General features: G+C 48.0%; 2 protein-coding genes and 1 long non-coding RNA gene across 16 annotated transcripts in view; 2 read left to right on the top strand and 1 right to left on the bottom strand.

Moving 5' to 3' along the window:
• The first annotated feature begins 135 nt into the window (after window positions 1-135).
• LOC134483651 (uncharacterized) lies at window positions 136-3,526 on the top strand. Of its 2 annotated transcripts, XR_010060492.1 has the most exons (4): window positions 136-1,830; window positions 2,155-2,294; window positions 3,079-3,215; window positions 3,288-3,526. It is a non-coding gene; the product is annotated as an uncharacterized LOC134483651 (long non-coding RNA). The 2 variants fall into 2 exon arrangements; XR_010060493.1 differs by lacking the exon at window positions 2,155-2,294 and having other exon boundaries at window positions 137-1,830.
• Cenpn (centromere protein N) lies at window positions 2,430-25,179 on the bottom strand. Of its 10 annotated transcripts, none has more exons than XM_039097869.2 (13): window positions 24,670-24,808; window positions 24,005-24,139; window positions 21,238-21,458; window positions 19,844-20,016; window positions 17,384-17,429; window positions 12,449-12,508; window positions 11,937-12,016; window positions 10,041-10,217; window positions 8,722-8,823; window positions 7,181-7,244; window positions 6,259-6,371; window positions 3,365-3,491; window positions 2,430-3,112 (listed from the first exon to the last, which is right to left on the bottom strand). In XM_039097869.2, exons 4-13 carry the CDS (start codon window positions 20,012-20,014, stop codon window positions 3,030-3,032), a joined length of 1,023 nt encoding a protein of 340 aa, XP_038953797.1. In that variant the 5' UTR covers window positions 20,015-20,016; window positions 21,238-21,458; window positions 24,005-24,139; window positions 24,670-24,808; the 3' UTR covers window positions 2,430-3,029. The 10 variants fall into 10 exon arrangements, with proteins under 10 accessions (XP_038953797.1, XP_006255751.1, XP_038953796.1 ...); XM_006255689.5 differs by lacking the exon at window positions 24,670-24,808 and adding an exon at window positions 24,529-24,668; XM_039097868.2 differs by lacking the exons at window positions 21,238-21,458; window positions 24,670-24,808 and adding an exon at window positions 25,041-25,179.
• Cmc2 (C-x(9)-C motif containing 2) overlaps window positions 24,512-25,300 on the top strand; it is a 28,643-nt gene continuing 27,854 nt past the window's right edge. For 2 of the 4 annotated variants that reach the window (NM_001402211.1, NM_001402210.1), the window contains exon 1: window positions 25,022-25,245. In NM_001402211.1, coding sequence (NP_001389140.1) covers window positions 25,162-25,245 — 84 coding nt within the window. In that variant the 5' untranslated portion in view covers window positions 25,022-25,161. Of the gene's footprint in view, window positions 24,865-25,021; window positions 25,246-25,300 lie in introns of those variants that run through there. The other 2 variants (NM_001402212.1, NM_001402209.1) reach the window with 2 other exon arrangements.

Here is a 25,300-nt window from a genome sequence, read left to right as displayed (position 1 = left end):
GGGGGCGGGGCCTCCGAGCTCATTAGCATCCGGCCGGACGTCGGCCGCAGCGCCCCCAGCCGGCCGCGACGAGCGCGTGTTGGAGGTTGAAGTCCCAAGTGCTGGAGAACAGGTGAATTGGATGGGTTCCATAGACCCACACTTTATTCTTCTTAGAGACCTGAGCTCAGGCAACAGCTGGATAGAATAAAAGGGATGCTTTTAGTCTTAACCTTTTTTGACAGTTGCTTTATTGTTACTCGGCATTAATTTTCTATTATAGACTATTTGCTTAGCATGCTTAAGGTCCTGGAATTGATCGGCGGCGCATTAAAAACAAAACAAAACAAATTTGTCTTATTTTCTGAGGTCCAGTCTGGCCTCAAACTCCCCATATAGTCAAGGAGTCCTTGAACTCCGGATTCTCTTCCTCTCCCTCCCTAGTCCTGGGATTTTAGCAGGTCTCTGGTGGTGTTGAAGATTGAACCCAGTGCCTTGTACTCTGCTAGTTGAGCTACAGCCCAGCCCCCCCCCCCCCAGAGACTAATTATCTCATATCTCCGAAGAGGAAAGAGTAGGAAGTGGATCTAGTCATCTGAAACCAAGGCGTCAGCTGGGCTTGTTCTTCCAAGGACCTTTCCTTTTCCCGCTTCTCGAAATCACCTGCATTTCTTTGTCAATGGCCCTCCCTCTACACCAAAATCAGTAATGAGGAGTTGAGTCTGTCACATTCCATAACTGACATCTCTCGTCATCACAGGCCACTCGCTCCACTGCAGGGTCCTTTGCCTTGGGAACACACTCAGACTCCAGGAATTATGAAGCAGACGTCTTTGAGAGTTGTTCAGAACGGCGTTAGGCTATTAAGTCTGAATGCTGGGTGGATATTCATGACTGAAAAGTAAGCTTAGTAGTGTGGCTGGAGATGGCAGCCCACCTGGCACCACAGAGCTCAGGAAGCAGAGGCAGGATAGCTGTAGGTTAAGGTCAGCTAACACACAGCAAACAGGTCCTAAACATTGCCCACCCCCAAAAGCTCAGAATGCTGACTGCTTATAAGAGCGTGAAAATGAGTCAGTGATGTAAGTACCACAGTGTTTACCACAGGTCAGGTGTTCATTTTGAGAACTGGTGAGCTGAATAAGAATGTTTGCCACAGATAGGCTTGAGTTTGAACGCTTGGTTCTCAGTTGGTGGGAACTGTTTAGAGGATTAGGTGGTATGCCCATGTTGGAGGCGGTGTGTCCCTGGGGGTGGGCTCTGAGGCTTTAAAAGTCCACCCCACCCATTCCCAGTTCCCTCTCTCTGCCTCATGCTTGTAGCTAAGGTCTAAGTTATTTTGGCTACTGCTCCGGCATCATGCCCACCGGCTAGCTGCCATGTTCTCTTCAATGTCGGGTCTTGCGCTTTAATCCTCTGGAACGGAGAGCCCCTCCCCCATCCAGTGATTTCATTTACAAGTTGCTTTGGCCTTGGTGTTTTGTCACAATAGGAAAGTTAAGACAGGGATTCTACTGAGTCAGTTCTGACTGTAACGGTCTCTGGCTTTGCATTTACAGGGACCTCGGGGGAAGAATGCCTTCTTAGTATGGGACGACTGGTCATGACAGTGGTCAAAGGGAGTTTAGTGGGGCTGGAGGGATGGCTTCCTGGTTAAGAGCACTTAATATTCTTACAAAGGACGGGTTTGATTCCCAGCATCCAAATGGTGGCTTACAACCACCCTTAACTCCAGTTCCGGGGACCCGGTGATTTATCTGTGAGGGCACTGGGCATGAATGTGGTACACATACACAGATGCAAACAAAACAAATAAAATACCCCCCACCCTGCCACCGCCCCACCGCAAAGGTATGTATGGGGGAAGTGTCTTTAAGCCTTAGGGTTTTTCTTGCTGTGATGAAACACCATGACCAAAAACCAAGTTGGGGGAGAAAAGGGCTTATTTGGCCTACACTTCCAGATTATAGTCCATCATTGGAGGAAGTCAAGACAGGAACTCAAACATGGCAGGAACTTGGAGGCAGGAGCTAAAGCAGAGGTCATGGAGGGGTGTTGCTTACTGGCTTGTTCCTCATGGCTTGCTCAGCCTGCCTTCTTATACAGTCCAGGACCACCAGCCCAGGGATGGCACCATCTCTCCCATCAATCACTAATTAAGAAAATACCTTTCAGGCTTGTGTACAGCCTGAAGTTATGGAGGCATTTTCTGGATCGAGGTCCCCTCCTTGTATCAGGTTGATACGGACTGTCAGCAAAGTCCAAATACTCCGATCGCTGAGGGACAAAGGAAGTGCCTGACATGTCTGGTCACAGTAAGTCTAAAAACAGTTTCATATCAGATGATCCACAGCCTGTACACATCACAGTACAAGACATTACTTAGTCCTTTCACAACTATGCATTCTACTCAGCCCGTTTGATTTTCACCCAAAGCAACGGATACGGCAGTTTGTCAGTATCTTTATTCACAAATCAGTGTAACAGTGGCACTCAGTTGCAGTGTTCCATGGATCAGAGATCGTGACAAGAATACGTACAACAGAAAAGTTATTTACACAAAGAAGCCATTCGATATGCAGCCTTGGGTAGTAGCCCCAGCTCTCCCCATTGATTCTCCTAGTTTGGGGTTTGGGTTGGGTAGTTTCTTGGTTCTTCTATCTGTGAACGAGGGTGTAACAGATTCCACAGAAACCAGACTTCTGAGGATAAGCAGCAGCAGTGGGAGAAAGGACAGCAGATTCACCACTGTGCCTATGCTTGACTTCTGTGTGTCCTAGGGTTGAGATCACTGCAGCCTCGAGTGTGTGTGTGATCTGATCGTGCATGTGTGTGCACACACACATTTATCACTTGTCAAATGCCCACAGCTGCTGTACTCAGAAGAGAGAGTGCACACACATATGGAGGACAGATTCAGTCCTAACAGTTACATTAGAAACACTAATTTCCCATGCCAAGGATTGGTTCCTAAAACACAAGGCTATACGCAGGAGCTAGCCGGCTATAACTGGAATCGCATGTGCAATAAAAGCTGAGACAAATGCATTTCATTTATCTCTAATTTTAAAATAATTCATTTTCTTGCTTGGTATGCAGGTGAGCAGTGGAGAAAGTGGTGTATCTGCTATACCTGAAAAAAGGAAACAAAACATAAGAATGATCATGGGGACAATCGGTTTAAAAATGGCTGAGACCAGAAGCAAATTATGGGCACCTTCTCCTACCCCCACTAGGTATGGAAACAAGAAGGGCTTGATGGGAGGCAGAGGGAGAGGTAGGAACGCTCACATGTAACCGGCTTACAGGTAACCGGATAGTCCTCTTCTGAGAAGCAGTGGCCACTGTATTATCTGTCTGGCTTGTGACATGGCTGACCACTTACCCGCTGGTGCTAAGGATTTCAATGCTTCCAAAAGATGTGGGCTGGAGAACTTGACGAGGCACCGGAGGGGCTCTTTCCTGTCAGCCAAGATGCCCCCACCTACGTCACTCTTGAACTTGGTTTCCAGCTGTCAAAAATATATTTGTAAATGATGGTCACGTACTGGGCTCAGCTGGGATGTGAGAGCTAATCAACACATTATGTATTTCATTAATTCCTACACATGGATTAATATGGGCAAAGCCCATCTAACCTGTTAACTGCAGACAGAAAGCATCTGGTATAGGAAAGATATTCAACAGAAAGTGCCAGCACTGCGTCTGACTCACAGCAGAGGCTGTCTGTCAGAGCTGCCCTCACACGGTACTGATCTACCTGGGAAGCAGAGTATCCACACTTCCTCAGCAGAGCATCCTACCTGCAGAAGAAGCCAGAAGTCTGAGCTGCCCTCAGGTGCCTGCTACATTCTGCATTCAAATAGAAGCTGGAGAAAGGGCTCACTGGTTAAGAGCACTTGCTGTTATTGCAGAGAACCTGAGGTAGGTTCCTAGTATGGTGGCTTTCAACCATCTGTCCCTAACTCCAGTTCCAGGGGATTCTACACTGCCTTCTGGCCTCTGCACTGGGCACACATACACATCCAGACAACACACACACACACACACACACACACACGCATGCACGCACTCACACACAATCTTAGAATTTTATTAAGGAAGACTCAAACATGCCTAGAAGCTGGGTAGTAGCACATCCTTATCCTAGCTCCCAGGAGGAGGCAAGGAGGACTCCACGTTTGAGGCCAGACACTATCTCAACAGCCAGCTTTGCCAAGAGCCTCCCAATCTGACCACATCACCCAGAAGGCACAGGAGTCCCACGTGCGTTGTCATCCAGCTGAACCTGTTACCAACAGCTCTGGAGTCACCTGTTACAAACCAACCCCCAACCTAAGTGAGTCTTTTTTTTTTTTTTTTTGGTTCTTTTTTTCGGAGCTGGGGACCGAACCCAGGGCCTTGCGCTTCCTAGGTAAGCGCTCTACCACTGAGCTAAATCCCCAGCCCCCCTAAGTGAGTCTTAAACTTGAGGCACCGTGCTGCCCTATCTGCAGGATGCTTAATGTTTGCAGTCAACTCAAATCGTGGCCATTGGTGTGTTAATACGGGCAAACGGCTCAGTCTTATGCTAGGCCATTTGCTGAGGTTGGAGAAAGTCACATGTGAAGAAATGGCTGCACACCCTGACTAGCGGAACTCAACCACTCGAAGATGCTGAACAAGCTACACCGTCGTCTCCTAACCCAGGGGCTCTCCAGCTTTCCTGTGTGGCCGAGAGCAGCCAGCATGCAAAAATGGATGGCTGGGCACAGCTCTCTTGACTCAGGAAGAACTGCGTGGAGAGAAGAGCGATGCTTTCTCCCCTTCCCCAAGTGACTGGTCCCACACTCCAGAGAGCACACTGAGGGCCACTGTCCTCGATTATGAGCTCTTTAAAGCTTAGCTAACACTACACAGCTGAGAGTGGTGGCCAGTGATAGGAAGGAAGCAGGAGGGTCAGAAGGTCAAGGTGAGCCCGGGCTACATGGTGAAGGTGAGGCTTCCTAGACTACAAGACTGGGTCTGAAAAACAAGCAGTCTGACGGGAAAGGCAGCTCAGTGGGTAAAGAGTTTGAACATTACACCCGAGCTGGGGGCCCCAGAACCCATGCAGAAGCTAGGTGTGGTGGCATGTGTGTATAACCTGGGAGGAAGGCAGAGAGAGACAGGAGAATGTTGGGGCTCCCTGCAGCTAGTTCAACTGAAATGGAGTTCCAGGCTCAGTGATAGACTGTGTGTGAAAGAATAGGGTCGGGGTTGGGGATTTAGCTCAGTGGTAGAGCACTTGCCTAGGAAGCGCAAGGTCCTGGGTTCGGTCCCCAGCTCCGAAAAAAAGAAAAAGGAAAAAAAAAAAAAAAAAGAATAGGGTCAAACCATAGCCAACATTGACCTTTGGCCTTCAAGAGTGTGAGCACATGTGAGCAAAGCTGTGTGGATACTCCTTAGCAAACATACAGCCTCTCAAAGTCCACTTGAAAATCTCCAGTTTCTTCCTTTGAAAACAAACCAAAGCAAACCAACCAGTCTTTGGGCCTAAGCGAGCAGGCCAATGGCAGATTTTAAGTGGGCCCTGTAGCTGGAAGAAGACTCAATGGAGATAATTTTGTTGGGGGTTAGGAAGGAAGGTATTCTGAGTAGGAGCATGGGCTCACGTTAGGGTGCCTATGACCTATGCCACATACTCAGCTCTTCTAATGGTGGCTTTGGACTTGTGCACCTGTATCCCTACACAGCCATGCCATGGCAGCGACAACTCTTTGGAACAAGTTTAATTTACAGTGTATTTACTATTGATTTTTCTCATCAGAGGCCAATCAGCTTGGTAGGATGTGTGCTTTCTCTTTCGTTTTTGGGTTTCTGAGTCAGTCAGTCAGGTTTGCCTCCAAAGTAGCCCAGGCTAGCCTTAAACTTGAGATCTTCCTGCCTCACTCTCCTAAATGCTGGGATTACTGGGTGTGCCACCATACCCAACTCTTCCCAGTATTTATGAGCATTTGCTATGTGCTAAATACTGTTCTACTGGACAGGCTAGTAGGGTACAGACCTCCCCTCTCCCCACAGCGAGCGAGCAATACACAGCCGAATCACCACGAAGTCGAAATGCAAAAGCAGTTCAGAATTTCATGATGTTCCCTTTGCTAAACAAGAGCATTTAGAGATATGACGAAAAGATGTAGGTAACTTACAAAATAGTTACATAAAATTGCAGTAATAAGTGAAAGGAGAACAGTGTTTGGACGTGTTTCCCAACTACAGTTTCTGTGACTCGCTTGCTGGTGACTCCGTTGAGCGTCCTACCTTATACTGTGCGAACTCTAGCTGTGGCTGAGGATAGGCTCCAAAGGCCTCTTGCGTGGCTCTGTGGATTCTCACTTTTTCCTCTGTGTTTTCATGAATGATCTTTGAATCCACTGTGGAGGAGTCAGATTAAGAGCGCCATTAGCTGGGGTTGGGGATTTAGCTCAGTGGTAGAGCGCTTGCTATAGCAAGCGCAAGGCCCTGGGTTCGGTCCTCAGCTCCAAAAACAAAAAAACAAAAACAAAAACAAAACAACAACAACAAAAAAAGTGCCATTAGCAATACACTTTGCCATCCATAGCAGTCTTCCCATTCTTAAACCTGCAGATGGTTTGTGCACCTCAGGGTGTCCAGTGTCTTCTTTTCATTGAAATAATGTTATTACAGAAGAGCTGGAAAGCACAGGCTGACACATGCTGACACAGGCTGACACATGCTGACACAGGCTGACACATGCTGACACATGCTGACACATGCTGACACAAGGGAATAAACAATCCCCGTCGTGCCGTCCCTGTCTAGGTTCTAAAGCACTTCCTGGGTAGCTTCCTCACAGTTCTCATGAGTAAATTTGTACCATGTTTCTTTACTTAGCATAGGACCACCGGCAGGCCTTATGCTGTTGGAGTCTAACAGTTTCCGTTCCCAGCATCGGTTTGATTTCCTTCTACTGTTAATCTTGAGTTTAGGTTTTCTAGGGAGAGACTCATGTTCTCCCAAGTGGCACATTATTATTAGAACCATATCGCTCTAGAACCAGCATAGCGCTTCTTCACAGGACAGCTGTTGATCACATGCAAAAATGGTGGCATGCTGTTTGGCATGAATGCACTCTCAATGACTGTCTGCACTTTACTGCGCAGCTGCCAACTGAAAGCAAAGACGCCTGCCCCAAGCCCACCCTGTCTCAGAGCACACATACAATCTGTCTTCAGTCCAAGGCTTCCTTCACGCCAAGACGCTGTGGAGTTGTAATTTTCAAAGGTCTGGGAGAAAGAAAAAGTGAACACGTTACTGATTTGAACATGTTGGGCTACGACATTAACTGGCTCTAAGGCGTAAATGTGTTGAATCTTTAGTTTTGTAAAAGCAGTCGTGGACTTTGTATTCTTATAAATAGGAAGACGTACCAGCTCTGCCACAGGCTGGCTAAACTGAGCCCAGCTCCCAGGGCAGCAGGCCGTGCAGCATGCGAGGTATCAGTGCGCCTTGGGCACAATGTTAGAGCATCTGCCTAGCAAATGTGAGGCGTCTGTGAGGCCTTGGGGTCACCCCAGCACCAAACAAAGCCAAACCACATCAAGGTGCAGGGCTACACGAAATCCAGAGGAACGAGGGACAGCGCCTGACACCCTGGCGTCAGCACCATGTCTTCATACCCTGAAAAATCTCTCAGGGGCCTTTAGGAAAGATAATTTGCTACCAGAGCCCACATTTTTGCACCCTTTTTATTGAACCTCGCTGGAGTGAGTGACAGTTTCCCAGCTTGGCAGCTAACAGTGACTTCTCTAACAATGGTCTGGGTGCACCACAGGGCAGCAGTTGATGTCTGCTTGGCAAGAGGTGGAGGGCAGACAAAGGAGGGGCTGTCAGGGAGAAAACCATCATTTGACTTCTTACCAGGCCAGCATGGCAGCCCATGCCTGTAATCCGAGTACTTGGGAGGCAGAGCCTCAGCTAAGTAATAAGTGTAAGGCCAGCCTGGGGTATACAAGATACTAATCCAAAACTCCCAACACCACAAAAGGGAAATTATTTTCCTTTTCAAAGGGAAGAAACATTTATTTTGACTCACAGAGGTTCCTGTTTATAGTGGCTAAAAGTCACAGAGGCAGGACCTTGAGGCAAAAACATCCTCATCTTACCACCCTTCCCCCCTAAAGAGTGATTTGCAGCTAGCCATCACTTCTCTCTAGCTAGAACATAAGATACAGCATAGCCTCCTTAAGGAATTCCATCCACTCCAGAGTCTGACCTTGTGCAAACATTTGCCATGCATAGAAGAAACCTTAAGACCACAGGGGCAGGCCTGTCCTTGTCATTAAACGGAAACACCAGCATCCAAACAAGTCATCATCCCATCTAGGAGAGGGAGGGGCTCATGAGGCACCACCCCTTCCTGAGGAGGTGAGGGAAGGAGTCAAACTCCACACCCATGCTCACATAAATACAGTGAACTCCAAGGCCCCTCCCTGCCTTCCCCATGAAGATAGGAGGGGGTCCTGTTGGGAAGAAGGCATTTGGCGGGATGAGGACAGGGATGAGAGGATAACGGGGGCCACTGTGTCCACAGTACATTGTGTATGTATGAAAGTTGTGAAAAAATAAACACACACGAACAAAATGGGTGACTACAAGCTTCATCCACTCGCCTTCAGGGACAGGCTGGGCGTGGCCTCCAGCTATTTCATGGGTGCAAAAGAAAAGAAAAAACTCAACTTTAAAGAGTGCGGACAGGCTCACCTGGTCATACTCGTTAAACACAATAGCCGTGAGTGAGTCCAGGTGCCTGCTTCTCAGGTCCAGCTGCGCCATCTGATGGTGTTTGCTAGCGACTTTCAGCGCCTCGGAGGGAAAGGAGCGAGACTGTTACGGCTGTGCGTGAGTCTCTACATACTGCTCAGTGAAATGTACGTGCTGCAACTGAGAGTGGCAAGAGTCCTGTGTGGGGCACGGTGCACACCTGAGATCCCGGCCCCAGGGAGGCTGAGGCAGGGGTGAGCCCTGTCTCAAATCACCTCCCCGCAACTCTCGAAAGTGAGAAGATGTAACCCTTACTCCCTTTTTGGGACCTCGAGGCCTATTGCTGACCGTGGAGTGTGCGCAGACAGAGGGCACGTGGGGGGCTGTGCAGCCAGCTGCAGCTGCTCACCTGTACCCAGCTCACACCGGGACCCTGGAAGCACAGAAGATGCTAACGGAGGAGTAGTAATGATGAGCCCAAATTTGGGGTGAATTATTTTTAGGGAAGAAGCTAGGACACCCATAGCACAGCAGTGAGGTTTGAGTAAGAATGGCCCCTACAGGCTCCTACACTTGAATGCTTAGATCAAGGAGCGAAATGTTTGAAAGAGTTACAATGGTGAGAAAAGTGTGGCTTCCTTGGATACCCGTAGGAAGTGTGTCCCTGCGGGTTGGGGGTTGGAGGTCGGCTTGAGGTTTTAAAAGCCTATGACCCAGTCCCCATGCCCCCTACCCTGTGGATCCGGATGTAGCTCTCAGCTACAGTTCAGTGCCGTGTGTGCTGACAAGCTCCTCACCATGACTGTAATGGACCCAACTTCTGACATGGTGAGCAAGCCTTGGTCATGGTGTCTCCCCCCACAAAAGAACAGTGAATAAGACACAAAGTCGAACCCTTTAAAAGAGAGCGGCTACCTCTGACACAGGCAAAGTTTTCGTGTACACCATGTGTGGGAAATGGTCATAAGCGTCAATGGCCATCAACAGGCATACTGTAGAAATACAGAAAGCGCTAATCCTGACACTGGCAAAGTGACCGAGAGTTTGGGTGAATGGAGTAGAAAGAAGGGGTGGAGAGATTGGACGACTCACCTCTTACCTTTAGGGACTTGCTGGTTTTAATATAAGCATGCATTACTTTTACACTGACAATAAAGACTACAGCAAGCTAATACCTTCTGTCGAATTTCCAGTGAAGGTAGAAAGCTCTCCTTAGGAGAAGGGGGCTAGGTATTTATTGATCTAGGTATGTGGTTTCTAGGCACTCGGACCCTTGTGATAAGAGGCCTGAGCAGTCAGCTGCTGTGCTCTGTCCCTACCTGATGGAGAAGGGGCACAGTGCTCTTCAGATAGCAGGAGGAAATGAAGACGTATGGGGTCTGGGGATAATACACAACAAACGTGGGCTTGTACTGGTTTGGCTGTGAATACTGTGTTCCCCAGGCAACCCGAATCCACACCGAATTCTTCTCGTAGACTCTGAAGCTGACCGTAACCTTAAAGAGAAAAGAAGTCTTCCTGGGTAAATCTCACCATGACACCGACTACAGGCCTCTGAGACACAATCAATGTTAGTATAATTTTTCATGCACATGGGCTCCTGTCAGCCTTTTTTTAAAAATTAAGTTTCTTTATAAGTATTTGTACACACATTACCACGACACACGTATGGAAGTCACTGTTCTTTTTCTACTTTTTTTTAAAATGAAGATTATTTTTATATGAGTACACTGTCGCTGTCTTGGGATGCACCAGAAGAGGGCATAGGATCCCATTACATATGATTGTGGGCCACCATGTGGTTGCTGGGAATTGAACTCAGGACCTCTGGAAGAACAGTCAGTGCTCTTAACCACTAAGCCATCTCTCCAGACCCCCTTTCTACTTCTTATATACTGTTTTGGGACTGCTTGGGGAAATATTTTTATGATTATTTTATAAGGATCTATTTACATCTTGTAAAGTATATCTGAAAAAAAATCCCTTAAAAATAAAAACCCTTGTAATCTGGCAGGGGAGATGGCCCATAGGTTAAGAGCACTTGCTGCTTTTGCAGAAGATTACAGTTTGGTTCCTAGCACCATCAGGGTGACTCACAACCATCTGTGACTACAGTTCCCGGAGATGTGATGCTCTCTTCTCGCTTCTGCAAGCACCAGGCATGCATGCAGACAAACATTAATACATATAAAGTACTAAAAGAAATAAAAAAAAATGAGGTATCTGACTGGGCATACCTTTAATCTCAGCCTTGGGAGGCAGAGGCAGGCAGATCTTTGTGAATTCTGGCCAGCCAGTGAGATCCCATCTCAAAACCAAAGCAAACAAAAGCGATGGGGTGGCCTTCTAGAAACACTGGCCTCTGAGGCTCACACTGAGCTTGCCCCTGTGTTTACAGCAGGATTCCCTTGAGCCCTGAATGCACTGATCTGAGGCACGTGCCTCGGCAGCCAGAGCCACTGAGAACGGGGCAGCCCAGGAGGCTGTGCGGTATCCATTTCACGGCCAGCCATCAGCCTTTCTAAACCTTCAGCTACAACTGGACTTGTTCTGGAATTTAATGACTACTGCTGGGTCGTTGGCTAGCTTCAGTCCACCTCTGGGCTCCAACCCAGCAAAGGAGAACCGGGAGAAAGAGACAGCTGGATGGCTCTTCCTTCCCTCGGGCCCTACTCCTGGGAGAGCACATTGTTATGCTGCCTGCGAGGCTGCTTTTCCTGACCACCTCGTGCAAAGAGGAGGAGCTCTCCCCGTGTGGGCTGTGGGTGCGCAGAAGAGTGTGCGTCCCTGGTGGGCCGCAGAAAGCTTGCTCTTCTCTGGGGCTCAGTGGCCCCTTCTGGCTGGAACAGCAGAGGGTCTAACTCTGGGCAAGTGTGACTGAGGACCAATAGCAGAGCCACATGGGGACCCTTCTCATGGGAATTCATCAAGTAAGTTTAAAGATTCATTCGCTCGGGCCTATCAGCCACCTATCAAGTCTGCATGTGGCAGCCAGTGATGAACTGGACACTGTCAATAGAAGGCCCTTCTGCCAGGGCAGAGTTCCACTAACAATATTGCTCCTAAGTACTGGGTAGGACGGGCAGCTGAGAGATGGAAGTAATATTTCAATTTGCTATGGTAAAATGGCATATTATCCCCCACTGCCCTACCCACATCTCCCAGATATCATTAAACTGAGTTCTGTAGAAATTCAAGAGGACTTGGATTCTTACATTTTTTAATGCTCTCTGAAGAATTCTCTTAAATGAACTTTGGAACTGTTCCATATCAAAAAGGTCCACATCATTTCCACCTGTCAAAACATGGAGATACAGAAATAAATGAAGAGAGCTACAATGTCTTTGTCCCCTGTACCCAGAGCAGCAATGACCAGACCACACCCATGCTCCTGATAGTGCCAGCGGATACACATGAGGAACAGTCACATCTTTTCAAAAGCCTGCGAGAGCAGACGGCTAGGCTGGGTGTGGCAGCATGTCCCACTCTTATCTCGCTGGAGGCAAAGGCAGGAAAACCACATGTTCCAGATCAGCCTCCTCTACACAGTCAGTTCAAGGCCAGCTTTGTCTACATAGTGAAATCTAGACTAGCCGATGATACACAGGGATACAATGTCTCAGAAACAAACAAACAAAAAACTCCAACAAAAAAGACAACATTTGCTACTCATTTTTAAACTGCCAAAAACCAATACAGATGTTTAATTTAAAGCAGAAAACATTACCTGGTTCTTTACTCATCTGAAAGACATTCCAAAGCTTCTGGTGCCGATGAAATTGAGTATCTGGGAGAGAAGCGCTTACCGTGAGAGCTGTATCTTTATCGTGAGAGCTGTATCTTTGCACTTTGAAGTATGTGCTAAGAAACAATCATTTTTTAAACTACACAATGTGTTAGATGACACAGACATTTTTGAACAGTGTGTTTTTCTCCTCATTCTCCAGCAAATACAAATTTTTAATACAATAATAGTAACCAAAGAATGAGGTGACACAGCTTGAAATCAAAGTTAAAACTTAAAAAAAAAAAAAAAACAAACCCAAAACATAAACTTTAAATGGAGTAAATCTATTGCAGACAAACAAATCCGAATTATTCAACTCCACAAAGAAGATACAGTTCAGTCTCAGTATTTATCATTACCTTGCCCGGTATTTTTATTTTCAACGGGCAGAGGTATTTTCTGTGCATGGGTATTCTACCTGAATCTAGGTCTGTCTATGCATGTGAGTGCCTGGTGCCCATGGAGGCTAGGAGAGGGCAGAGGGGCCCTGGGAGGGGAGCTACAGGTAGTTGTAAGGCGCCATGTGGGTGCTGGGAACTAAACCCTGGTCTTTTGGAAGAATAGCAAGTGTTCTTAAGGACTGAGCCATCTCTTCAGCCCTTGTCAGTTTTACAAACATCTGCTAAGCAAAACCCAGGACACACCCACAGGATGGAATGACTCACGAGAGTGTCACTGCTGGCCTTGAGGCCTGAGGGCTCTCTTCCAGTTCCTCCTCAGACACCTCAGTCTCCACTTGCCTGCTCTTTCTCAGCAGCTACCACTCGGTGGCCTACCCTCCTTGCCCTCAAACTGCCCCTGCTTCCCTCCAGGGCCCTGTGAAGAGGGACTTGTTCAGTGCTGTCGCCCCAGCTAACCCTGCCCGCATAAAGCACTCGCTGTGGGGGTTGGGGATTTAGCTCAGTGGTAGAGCGCTTACCTAGGAAGCGCAAGGCCCTGGGTTCGGTCCCCAGCTCCGGAAAAAAAAAAAAAAAGCACTCACTGTGGAATGAAAGCCGGGGTAAGTGTGTGACAAGCAGGTGCCCTTCAAAGGCAAGAAGACCTGGAGCAGGAACGGGAGCCAGCAAGGCCTGCTCTTTCCCATCCTCCTCCTCAGCTCATACTGCACTGGTGCTGACCTCTGACCAGGCTTTTGACTCTCTCCAGGGGATGTGGACTCATCACTCAGGGTCAACGTTGGCATCAATGTTCTCCTGGTCTTTCCCTACTTTCCACATCTTTCCTTTCCCGAGCCCGCATGTCTGGTTACTGCATGTCTGGTTACTGGCCCCTACTTCCCTTCATGGTAATGGGTGGGGCAACAGATCACTGAATGATTGGTGTCAGAAGGCAAAGTGCGATGCCAGCCCCCAATGCTTTTCATTTGGTTCGTCCGTCCTTCTGTCCGTCCATCCGTCCTTCCTTGTTTCCTTTCTCTGACCCTTTCTCACCTGGTTCTGTGTTTGAGTTGGGAAGACTCGATACCCGGCCTCTGAACAAGCCTGTGGCAGCAGGAAGTCAGAACTCTTGTCAAAAGCCCTATTGCACGTCACCTGGGAGGGGCCCAGCGAGGACTTAGAGCAAATGGAGACCGCTTTACCTGCCGCAGGCACATGCTAGCCTACCCCACATCTGTGACGCGCCTGATATACCTGCGTCTGCAGCTTCCACATCAGAAAGGGGAGGCCCTAGGTCATGTGTAGACGCAGAGAATCCTGCAAGCTCACCCACTTCTTTGAGGGGGTTGGGTGTAAGCCCCTTCTGTGCCTTGGCCCACCCTCCTCTCTATCCTGACTACACCCTCCTCTCTTCCTTATGCCTCTCCAGACGACCCCACAGGTGTCTGAATCCTCAGCACCCCCCCCACCCCCCCCCGGTCTGTCTTAGGCTGTAACCAGCATGATCTTTCAAAATTCAGGCGTCTGACTGTTTTGGCTCAGAACCTGTCCAGGGCTGACATCGTTAGGAGAGACACTGAGAGCCTTCTAGTGGCTTCCAAGTCTCCATGTTATCTCCATGTTCCCCTCCACTGGAGCCCAGCTTGCCTCTACTCTTGCACCTCAGGTACTCTTCTCCCACCCCGTCCCTGGTAGCACCCCCTCCTCAGCTGCTCCGCTCTGCCTGGCTAGTGCTAACTGTCTTTTGGCTCTAACTTGAATACCATCTCCTCAAGGAAGCTTCCTTCATGACCACTGAAAAAGAAGTCCCACTGTGCTCCTATACTCTTAATTCCCCTTCGCACACTAGGTATCCCTGAGACGAGGAACGTTTCTCCTCAGGTAAACCCCAGTCAGCATCTGCAAGAGTGGGAGTCACCTGCTCTTCCCACCAGTGTTCTGTGGAGCCAACCTTTTTTTTTTCTTTTAAAGGAATTAATCATTTTCATTCTATGTGTATATGTCTACCTGCTGTAAGTGCACCATGTGTGGGCCCCGTGCCTAAGGAGGCAAGAAGAGGTTATCGGAGACTTTGCAAGCAGGGCTGGAGACAGCTGTGAGCTGCTGTGTGGATGGTGGATAGAACGCAGGTAGCAGAACACAACAGATCTTAGCTGCTGATCCATCTCTCCAGCCCTGCGCCCACCTCCCAGCTTAGAGTCCAATCACCGAGAGAACAAGGCCAACTAAATCACAGGCAGGCCCGGCCATACAATCACAGCCAGGCTCGGCCATACAATCACAGGCAGGCCCGGCCATACAATCACAGGCAGGCCCGGCCATACAATCACAGGCAGGCCCGGCCATACAATCACAGGCAGGCCCGGCCATACAATCACAGGCAGGCCCGGCCATACAATCACAGCCAGGCCCGGCCATACAATCACAGCCAGGCCCGGCCATACAATCACAGGCAGGCCCGGCCATACAATCACAGGCAGGCCCGGCCATACAATCACAGGCAGGCCCGGCCATACAATCACAGGCAGGCCCGGCCATACAATCACAGCCAGGCCCGGCCATACAATCACAGGCAGGCCCGGCCATACAATCACAGGCAGGCCCGGCCATACAATCACAGGCAGGCTTGGCCATACACAGCAGGGAAAAAAATTGATAGAGACGAGTCTTTGAAACCCTTGCAGTCACATAGGCAGTGTAACTAATGTAACTGCTTAGTTTTCTGTCAAGTTGACACAAGCTAGGGACATCTAAGGAGAGGGAACCTCAACTGAGAAAATGCCTGCATCAGACTAGCCTGTCAACAAGCCTGTGGGACATTATTATTATTATTATTATTATTATTATTATTATTATTATTAATGATTATTGATTGGTTATGGGATGGCCCAGCTCACTGTGGGTAGTGCCGCCCTTATGCAGGCATCCTTGGCTTCTATAAGAAAGCAAACCGAGTAAGCCATGATGAGAAGCCAGTGTGTAGCAGTCAGTCCTTCATGGTCTGAGAGCTTTTAGTGTTGCTTCCAGGAGTTTGGCATTGGTCCCTGGGCTCAGGCCAGGAAGAAGGCCGAGATAACAGTGACCATGGGCTTTGTTTACTGCTTTGCTTAATTATTACCTGGTGAGGTCCTTTTGTTTACTATTTTGCTTAATTGCTATCTTGTGTGATCTCCTTGTTTACTACTGGCTTGAGAACGTTGTCTTTGATCTAAGAACTGAGCATGTGTTCTGCATGTACCTAGAATGATATAAAAGCAGGCTGGAGAAAATAAAGTGGCTTCAGTCTCAGTACTGTCTGGAGCCATAATTTTGTCTGTTTTTCTTCTAGTTCAATCCTCACTCCCTCCCTTGAGACCCTCTTGACTGCTGAGCTGCTTGGTCAATGGCCTTTGCTTCAGTTCTTGCTTCCAGGTTTCTGCCCTGAATTTCAACTTCCTGATGGACCATAAACTGAAATAAAGCACCCTTTTCCTCTCCAGGTCGCTTTTCTTTTCTTTTTTCTTTTTTACACCCCACCCTCCAGGTCGCTTTCATCATGGCTTTTATCCCAGCAATAGAAGAAAACTAGGACAGTGTATAATGACAACAAATTAGTTTTTTTAAAAAGGGCTCTGGGTCAGAGACCGTTCAGCCGTTAAAGGCACCAGCTGCCAAGCTTGGCAGCCCCAGTTTGGTCCCTGGGGCCCTCAAGATAAGACAGAGCTGACTTCAGCTACCTGTCCCGAGGTCTACAGGTGTGCCACTTGTGTGCCCCTCCCAATAAATAAAATGTAATAACAAACCCCATATCCAGAGAAACTGCTTCTGTTCCAAGGGATTGACCTGCAGTGTCATCCGATCCCAGCACAGCCTTACTTGATCCCGATCATTATTATACACACTTACGAAAAGGAAGTAGCAAGGCAGGCATGCGAGCCACCATCCCCCAGCACTTACGGCAAGCAATGGGGGAGCCATGAAACCAAGCTGAGCAATCTGGTCTTAGGGTCTACACTCTGACGTCTTAGTAAGTGAATTTTGAAGAAAACAAAACCCAAGACATAGCAAAAAGTGAGAGGCGGCACTAACGACAAATTCTCGGTGGTGCGTTTTCAAACGTAACCAAAGTAAGGCCGACCAACGGATGCTCTACACTCACGATGAGCCAGTTCCCGTCTCTAAGGTCCTGACTCTCCACAGTCCTAAAGAGGGACTGACTGTTCTGCGTGGGTCCACTGACAGGCAAAGTCTGAGGGTCAGAGTGGAGAAACAACAAAGGACACTAGACAGTGACAGTGTCAGTGACAGAGCAGCAATTTGGTACCAGGCCCCTCGACTTTAGAATTCGTATCCTTACAGATTTATTTATTTTTATGTGTATGTCTGGCCTCAGTGTGTCTATGTACATGTGCACGCAGTGCCCACAGAGGCCAGAAGAGGACATCAGATTCCTGGAACTAGAGTTACAGGTGGTTCTGAGCGCAAAATCCCAAAATAAAGAGAAATCCCCAAAACTTACACATGAGGTCTAAAAGGGCCATGTCATCAAGACTTGCACACTTGTCCTGAAAGAGAGGGTAGACCGATTAGGAGATGGGGCACTAGGCCCTCAAGCCCTGGCCAGGGCATCCCACCAGCATGCCTGAAGTGCTTACTGTCTTGGCTAACTATCTCCAATCTATATACAGTCTCTTCGTAACCAACAGCTACCCCTCCAATTCTTACCTCAGACCACACTCTCCTGAAACTCTCTATATTTATCACTTAATGTTTACACATTAAAACAGGAAAAAGCCAGAAATCCTATTGCTTGGGGAGCAAAGGCAGAAGGATAGTAAAGAATTAGAGTCAGGACTACCGAGACTGTCTCAAAACAAAGCAGAAAAACCACTCTTGAATGTACATGAAACTGCATACATGCTATGGTTTGCATGTGAAATGTCCCCAGAGGCTCACATGGGAGCGCTTGGTCACCAGAAGGTGGTGCTGTTTGGGTGGTGGTGGTGGGGCCTCACTGGAGGAAGCAGGTCACTGGGAGTGGGGCCAAAGGCAAGGGAGCCTGCTATACTTCCTGTTCACTGAGGGTGGATGCAGCCTGACTGGCCAGTGTGCTCCTGCTGCCTGTGCTCTTCCAAGGCTGCTGTGTTTTCTGAGTCATGATGGACTGAGTATCCAGGAACGTATGCCAAAACAAACCTGTTCTTGCTGGAACTGCTTTTGTCAGGGCATTTTGTAAGATGATATGCCTACATTTTCCAGATGTGGCCACTGTCATATTAGTGTGGCAAACATGCCCAACAGACTCTACGTCCAATTTCCTTGTGGCTCTCACTCTCAGATCTTCTCCTGTCCCCAATTCTCTTTGTCCCAATCCTTGGTGCTGAGACAACTATGGATTCTTCTGCTGTCATAACATTTGAATTTCCTAGTTTTATATGAATGCTAACATACGGTTGGATTCTTTTTTTATTTGGCTTCCTTAACTCAGCATAATTATTTTGACACTTAGCCATATTTTTGCATCTATAGCTCACTTCCTTTATATTGCTAGCAGTTCTCTGTTACATGAATACAAACAACTTGTTGCTTACCTGTGGATGGACTTGGGCTGCCTCTGGGTTTTAGATATGGGCACTGTGCTAACATATGTGCCGTTCTGGGAATACACCTGTGTTTTCATTTCTTGTGAGAAAATGTTTGGCAGTGGAATGGCTCAATCTACAGTGGCAAATATTTAGATTTCTAGAGAATTGTCAAGGGCTGGAAACTATAGCTCAGTTAACAGCAACTCAGCATGTCTGAGATCCTGGCCTACACCCCAAGCACTAAAACTCAAAATGAAGGCTGGGCTTGAGGTACAAGCAGCTCAGCAGGCCACCCATACTTAGCACATTCCCGGCCCTGGGTCCAATGCCCAACACCAGAAGGAAAAGAATCCCATCTGTTCCAAACAGGTATAGCCAGTCTTTCCAGTGCTAGCTGTCAGATTTTGTGGCGTTTACTTGCATTATTATCTGATGACTAGTGATTCTGAACACTTCTTCGTGTGCTTGTTTACCATTGGATTGTCTTCCGACCGGAAGGAGCTAGCCAAATGTCCAAAAAACTATTTCAGTGTGTATAGGTGTTTTGCCTGCATATATGTCTATGTACCGTGTGTCCCTGGTATCCTGGAGGCCACAAGAGGGTGTAAGATCCCCTGGAACTGGGGCTACAGATAGTTGTGAGCTGCCACTTTGGTGCTGGGAGTAGAATCAGATATTCTGGAATAGCAGCTGGTGCTCTTAACCATCAAGCCATCTTTCCTAACCTCGTTGGTTTTTATTATTATTGTTGTTGTTTTCATATTACTGACTCAAGACATTCTAACATGCTAGCTGCCTTGATGGACCAGCATTTAGAAAGTTTCCTTTAGTCTGTGGCTTTTCTTAACAGCATTTTCAATGAAAAACAGTGATTAATTCTACCATTTTATCAATTATTTTTTCTTTTATGAACCACCACTTTGGTGCTCTAAGAAACTTTGCCTAGTCCAGCACCAGGAGGATTTTCCTCTTGCTTTTCCTACATAGCTTATGGTCTTAGGTATTGCATTTGGGTCTTGGATCTAATTTGAGTTCAACTTTTTTTTTAAACAGTAGATGGGATAGAATGACCTTGTCTTATTTATTTGTTTGTTTGAGAAACAGTCCTCCTATGCTGCTAATCTTGAATTCACTATTTAGCTCAGGCTTTACCTGAACTGTAGATTTCCCTGCCTCAGTTTCCATAGTTCCGGGACTTAACATGTGGGCTGCCTTGAGCAGCAAAGGCGCTTAGCATAGGAGCATCTAACTGTTGTAGCCCGTCTGCTGAAAAGAATGTTCTTCCCACCCAGAACTGTTCTTTGTAGCTTTGATTTAAAAAAGAAAAATCCATACTGGTCTAGCTATAGTCTACTCTATCAATTTATTTGGTTGATAATTTTGAACAGCGTTACCTCACATAGCAGAATCACTTCCTGGGCCAGAAATTCCTTTCTCTGCTTCAAGTTTATGCTCTGCAGTTGGTCTTCAGACAAAAAGTCCCAGGCTTCTAGGATGGTCTTCATCTCACACAGAGGGATTTTCAGGATGATCCTCCGGAGAAACTCGGCAACATTCTCATCCATCTCTTTGGCCCGTGGACAAAACAAAAAGAGCACAGTAATGCATTCCTCTTTAAGCTGCATGTGTGTATGTATACATGCATGTATATTCATATGGTCTCATGTAGCCTTAGGCTGGGCTCAAACTCAATATGTGGCCAAGTGTCACCTGAATCATTAAAAATACACATACTTATTTTAACCATTCATTTCTTGGTGTGACTGCATGCTTCTGCCCATGAATGCAGGTGTCTGAGGAGGCTAAGAATGTCAGACTCCCTGGAAGGGAAGTTACTGCCGGTTATGAGCTACCTGATGTGGGTGCTGGGAATTGAGTCTTCCAACAAGAATATCAAGTGCTCTTAACTGCTAAGCCATCTCTCCAGCCTGACTCTTCAACTTTTGATCCTTCTGCCTCTATTTTCCAAGTGTGGGATTATGGAGTGAGTCACTGTGCTGGGTTCTAGTCAGTGGTGGTCAAACCCAGGGCTTCCTGTATCAGGCCAATATAATACCAACTGAGCTATACCTTCACCGCAATATCTAGACTTTTTTTCCCCTTCATTTTTCCAGGGACAGGGTCTTACTTTGTAGCTCAGGCTAGCCCAGAATCTACTATATAGCCAAATCTGGTCTCAAAGTGGTGGTAATCCTCCTGCCTCAACCCAAGAGCTGAAATTAGAAGTATGAGTCACTAACTATACCCAGGATGCTTTAGAATGAAAAATTAGTGCTGTTATAATATGGATAGGGTTTGTACTCCAAAAGTTTGTACTGAATACCACCTTAATGGTACTGAGAGGTGACAGTTTTTTAAGAAGTCTAGTGGAAGGTGATTCGGTAGGTCACAGGGGTACAACCCTCAGAAGGGATTAATGCACTCTCAGGGGAAATCAGGTCTAGTGGGACTTCGATTAGTTTCCTACAAGGATTTTCTTCTTTTAAGGGGAAGGGAGGTGGTGGTACAGTCAGTAAACAGCTTGCTATACATTATAAGGAGTCTGATCCTTAACATTCTTGTACAAATCTTGGTGGTGGAGCACAGTGTGCGTGTTGGGGGCAGAAGCCTTGAGGTGGGGAGGTTGGCTGGCCAGGCAGTCTAGCAGGATTGGTAGGCTGCAGATTCAGACAGCGTCTGTCTCAAAATATAAGGTGGAAAGTGACTAAGGAAGATCCCAAATGTCTACCTCTAGAACACAAGACACTCACACGCTCATGCAAACTTGCATTCACACAGGGAGGCACACCTGGGCTGGCGGATGTGTTGATCTGGTGATGGGGATACAGGAGTCCAGGAGACAGCTGTCAAGTTAGATGCAAGGAGGCTGCCTAGGGCTATGCGGGGCCGCACTGAATGGCTTTCCCCAGCTCTCTGGCCTCTTCCAGCATCTGACTGACCACTCCTGCCTTCTTAGGTGCCCCTCACACACGATCCTGTGATAAAGGCCTCTGCCATCCTGTGATGGAACTGATAGAGTGAAAGTTACTTAGAAACTTATTTCTGGAACTCGCCGTGTAATACTTTAGGCAATGGCTGACGCCCTGTGAAATATCATTGGGTGTGAACACCTGTAGCACTTGGTTTTCGTGCCTCAGTGCACTGCCAATTGACCATATTGCCCTGATGTGTCTACAGGCGAAGTCATCCAGTGCCCACTTTGTCGTGAGCCCCAAACACGGGATAGCTCCGTCAGCAACAGGTGACACTCAGAAGTATTAAAGCTGTGGTGTAGGGAAGGGAGATCCTGAGCCTTTTATCTCTTTCTTTTAGAGCTTTTAAGAGGCACAGTTAACCCTACTGTTACCTCAATCAGAATACCAATTCAGGAGGTAAAATGCAAACAAGCATAATTTCCTTTTTTTTTTTTTTTTGAGACAGGGTCTTTCTATGTAGCTCTGGCTATACTGGTAGTCACTATGTAGACCAGGTTGGCCTCCAATTCAGAGCTCCACCTGTGTCTGCCTCCCAAGTGCTGGGGTTAAAGGCATACCTACTCTGCCCAACAAGCAGGCATGATTTCCATGTGAAGACGAAACAAGGTCTTTGTAGACTTTAATTTCCTTGACCAGCTTGTCTTCTAGAAAGAAGCAAGGCCTTTGGTGTCCATGTTTAAGATGAAAGGCAGCTTTGTCATTCGTATCGCTTCCCTCACACCCGAGGACAGAGTAAATGGACTATGATTCCTCACAAGAGTCCTGGTTGTGCCTGGCATCTAATATTGTAAGAATGTCTCAAGCGCTGTGTGTAATTTCTTGCCACTGACGGTTGGCTAAAGATATGCAACTGACTGTACTTTTTCTTGCATATGTGTGACCATTACAACGTGGGTGTGCTGGTAGCCCTGTCTAGACAGGGGTCTTGTCCCCTGGAACTGGAGACACAGGCAGCTGCGAGCCCCTTGATGTGGCTGCTGGGAACTGCACTCGGGTCTTCTGCAATAGCAACAAGGAGCTACTCTCCAGGTCCTTATCTTTAGAGACAGGGTCTCACATAACCCAGGCTGACTTTGAACTCCTCATCCTCCTGCTTCCATTTCCCAGGCACTGGTATTGCAGGCGTGAGCTACCTCATCCAGTTTCATGTGGTTTGAGAGACGAACCCAGGGCTTAATGCATGTTAGACAAGCATTATGCTAACGGAGCTCCCTCTCAAATTCCAGTGGAGCTCATTTAAAAAGGCGATGAAAACCATAGCATGGTTTAGGTTAAAAAAACCCAAAAGAACTGAATTAAGGTTATGAAAATGGAGTTATCACTTGCTGTACTGTTCAGTTATGAGTCCATTCTTCCTTAAAGTGGAAACCAAAACCTTTAGCATGGTCTACAAGACCCTGTATTACATGGCGTCTGCTTCCTTCCTGTTGCCTGCCTCCCCTCCTTTTGTGTGCGTGTCTGTGTGTCTGAGGACAGAACTCAGGGGCCTTCCTTGAGGCAAACAACGTACAACTGAGCTACATCCCTGGCCCACCTCCTCAGTTCCACTGTGTCTCAGTTCCTGCAAGACAAAAGGATCCCTCTGGGGACAGAGCACTGTACCTGCAGCTCCCCTCAACTGGAGGGTCTGTATAATTTCCTGTGCTAATTCAGTTCTCAGCTTGGCTTTTCTCCTGGAAGCTTACTGCAACCATCCAATAGTATTTTCCCCCCAATCTTCCATTGCTTATTGTTTTCACAGAACCACCTGCAATCAGTTTTATAATCTTACCATGGCTAATATAAGTTAATTTTAAATTTATTTTAAATTTATTTTAATTTTGTTTGTGTCAAAGACAGGGGCTATATTGATCTTATTCACGACTACGTCTCTAAAACCTATGGCCCTGTTATAACTGTCCTGGCAGGAGCAAAGCCATTCTGAGGAGAGTCACTTGCAAGCTTCCCCTTTGAGACAACAGACACAGAGACATGGAGACTTGCCCAGGAATCTAATGGAGAAGGAAAGGCTGACACCTGGTGCCAGTCGGAGGGAGCTTTTCTGTCTCCCTGTCAGACCCTCTTGCAGAGGAGACTGAAACCAGGACAACGATGGCTCAGAGAAGGGCAGGGTCACACTGTGACCAGGACCAGTTGTGTATACCTTCTACTTTCTGTTTCAGGGTTCAACACTTGGTGTGTGGGTCACTAGACCTCTTTGTTCATCCCACTGTCGTCACACTGAATACATATCTCTTTTCTGCATTTTATTTACTTATCCTTTCATTGGCCTACTGAGCCTAGCCTGTTCGTGCTGCTAGGGCCGGGAGCTCTCTGATCCTGACAATGTCAGTGAACATTAGTCAAATCATACAGTGAGTCTGGTCACCCAAGAACAATCTCATATGCACCTGAAGGAAGAATGACTGGATACCCTTCCTAAGCAGTGTGCACATGGGAATGATATGGTTCAACGGTCTGTCAACTATTAAACCAACACCTTGTCCATGAGAACATCTAGGAGGGCTTTCCTGGGCATCGATGAGGTAAATTGGAGGAGGGTGTATGCAAAGCAGGCATTTCTCCTATCCCAGTACTGACCAGGCTAGATGCGGCTATGAGCTTCGGGGATCAGGACATTCGGGATGGGGTGCCCAAAGGCAAGATGTAACATTCCTTAGCACTCCCGAAGATTCTTAATCCTGAGTGATATGGAGCATGGCATTCCTAAAAGAACTGACAGAAAGGGAGTAAAACATTAACAAAGTTAGCAAGCCTTTGAGTGAACTTTCCCCGTTACTATCTCAATTTCATTTTTCTAGCGCTTCACGGTGGTTGCTGCTAAGACACGGTTGTTGAATGAACACATGACAATATCGATCTCGTAGACGCGCAGGGAGCATAAGGAGTAAAGCAACAAGAGGCACGGACAAAAACAGACGCGAGGCAAGAAATTAGGAAGGTGATGCCGAGTCGGAACGGAACCTAGGAATCAAAGTAAAGCAGCCCTTGAGCCAGTAGCCCGGAGCTGCCACAACGCAGACACCAAGGCACACGAAAAGCCCCGCCCCACTCCGGGCGGATGTGACGCCACGGACGCTCATCACCACCCTCTTGGTCTGTACCTGGGCTCTACTAGTGTCACTCCTAGGCCGAGATCGCGTGGCGGGACTGCGCTGTGGCAAGGCCCCCGTAGAGATCTGAGGCCTGGCTCCCGTAGTCCTCCTGCCGCCCTCCGAGTCCCAACCGGTATCGCTGAAGCCTACCTAACCAGTCCGCATCGCCCACCGCGCCGGCAGCACTTCCCGCCGAGGCGCTTTCGAAGCCGCCAATGGCCGCTCGGGCCCCGCCCAGCTAACAAGGTCTCCGCACTGCTTCGGCTGCCCAGGGGCTGCGGCTGTGGGCGCCGGATGGAAAACGCTCTGGATCCCCAGAGTCGCTCTACTTACGGACAGGATCAGGTAAGTAATAGTGTCCTTCGCCTTGAACTCCTCCTGGCAGTGAGCGCTATGTGCTGTCCGCGCCGAGCCTCGGTGGAATGGCACTGCATCCCCCTCAGCCTGGGACAGTGGACCCGTCCAGGCGGGGCAATGTATGCGGGGTGACGCATGCGTGGAGAGTCGGGGCTGGAACTTACTCCTGAGGGAGTTGCGGGCTCCGCGTCCGTGGCTTCTTTCAGTGCTTCCCTTGAGGGCTGAGTGGCGGTGAGTGTCGGGTGTCCATCAGCCTCCCGGCATGCGGGAGCCTGCGGCGGGAGGATGCGGCTCTTCAGCTTCCCACGCCAGCCGTGCGAGGTGCACCCATGTCCGTGCCCTTGGACCTTTGCTAGGAACACTCACTTGGTGAGCCGCGGGCGTGAGATGTCACAGTGACTGCTGAGGTCTGCCCGCCGCTCGC

The sequence above is a fragment of the Rattus norvegicus genome, chromosome 19 (genome assembly GCF_036323735.1).
Source record: "Rattus norvegicus strain BN/NHsdMcwi chromosome 19, GRCr8, whole genome shotgun sequence".
NCBI classification, from domain to species: Eukaryota; Metazoa; Chordata; class Mammalia; order Rodentia; family Muridae; genus Rattus; species Rattus norvegicus.
This window is presented reverse-complemented; position numbering and strand designations above follow the sequence as displayed.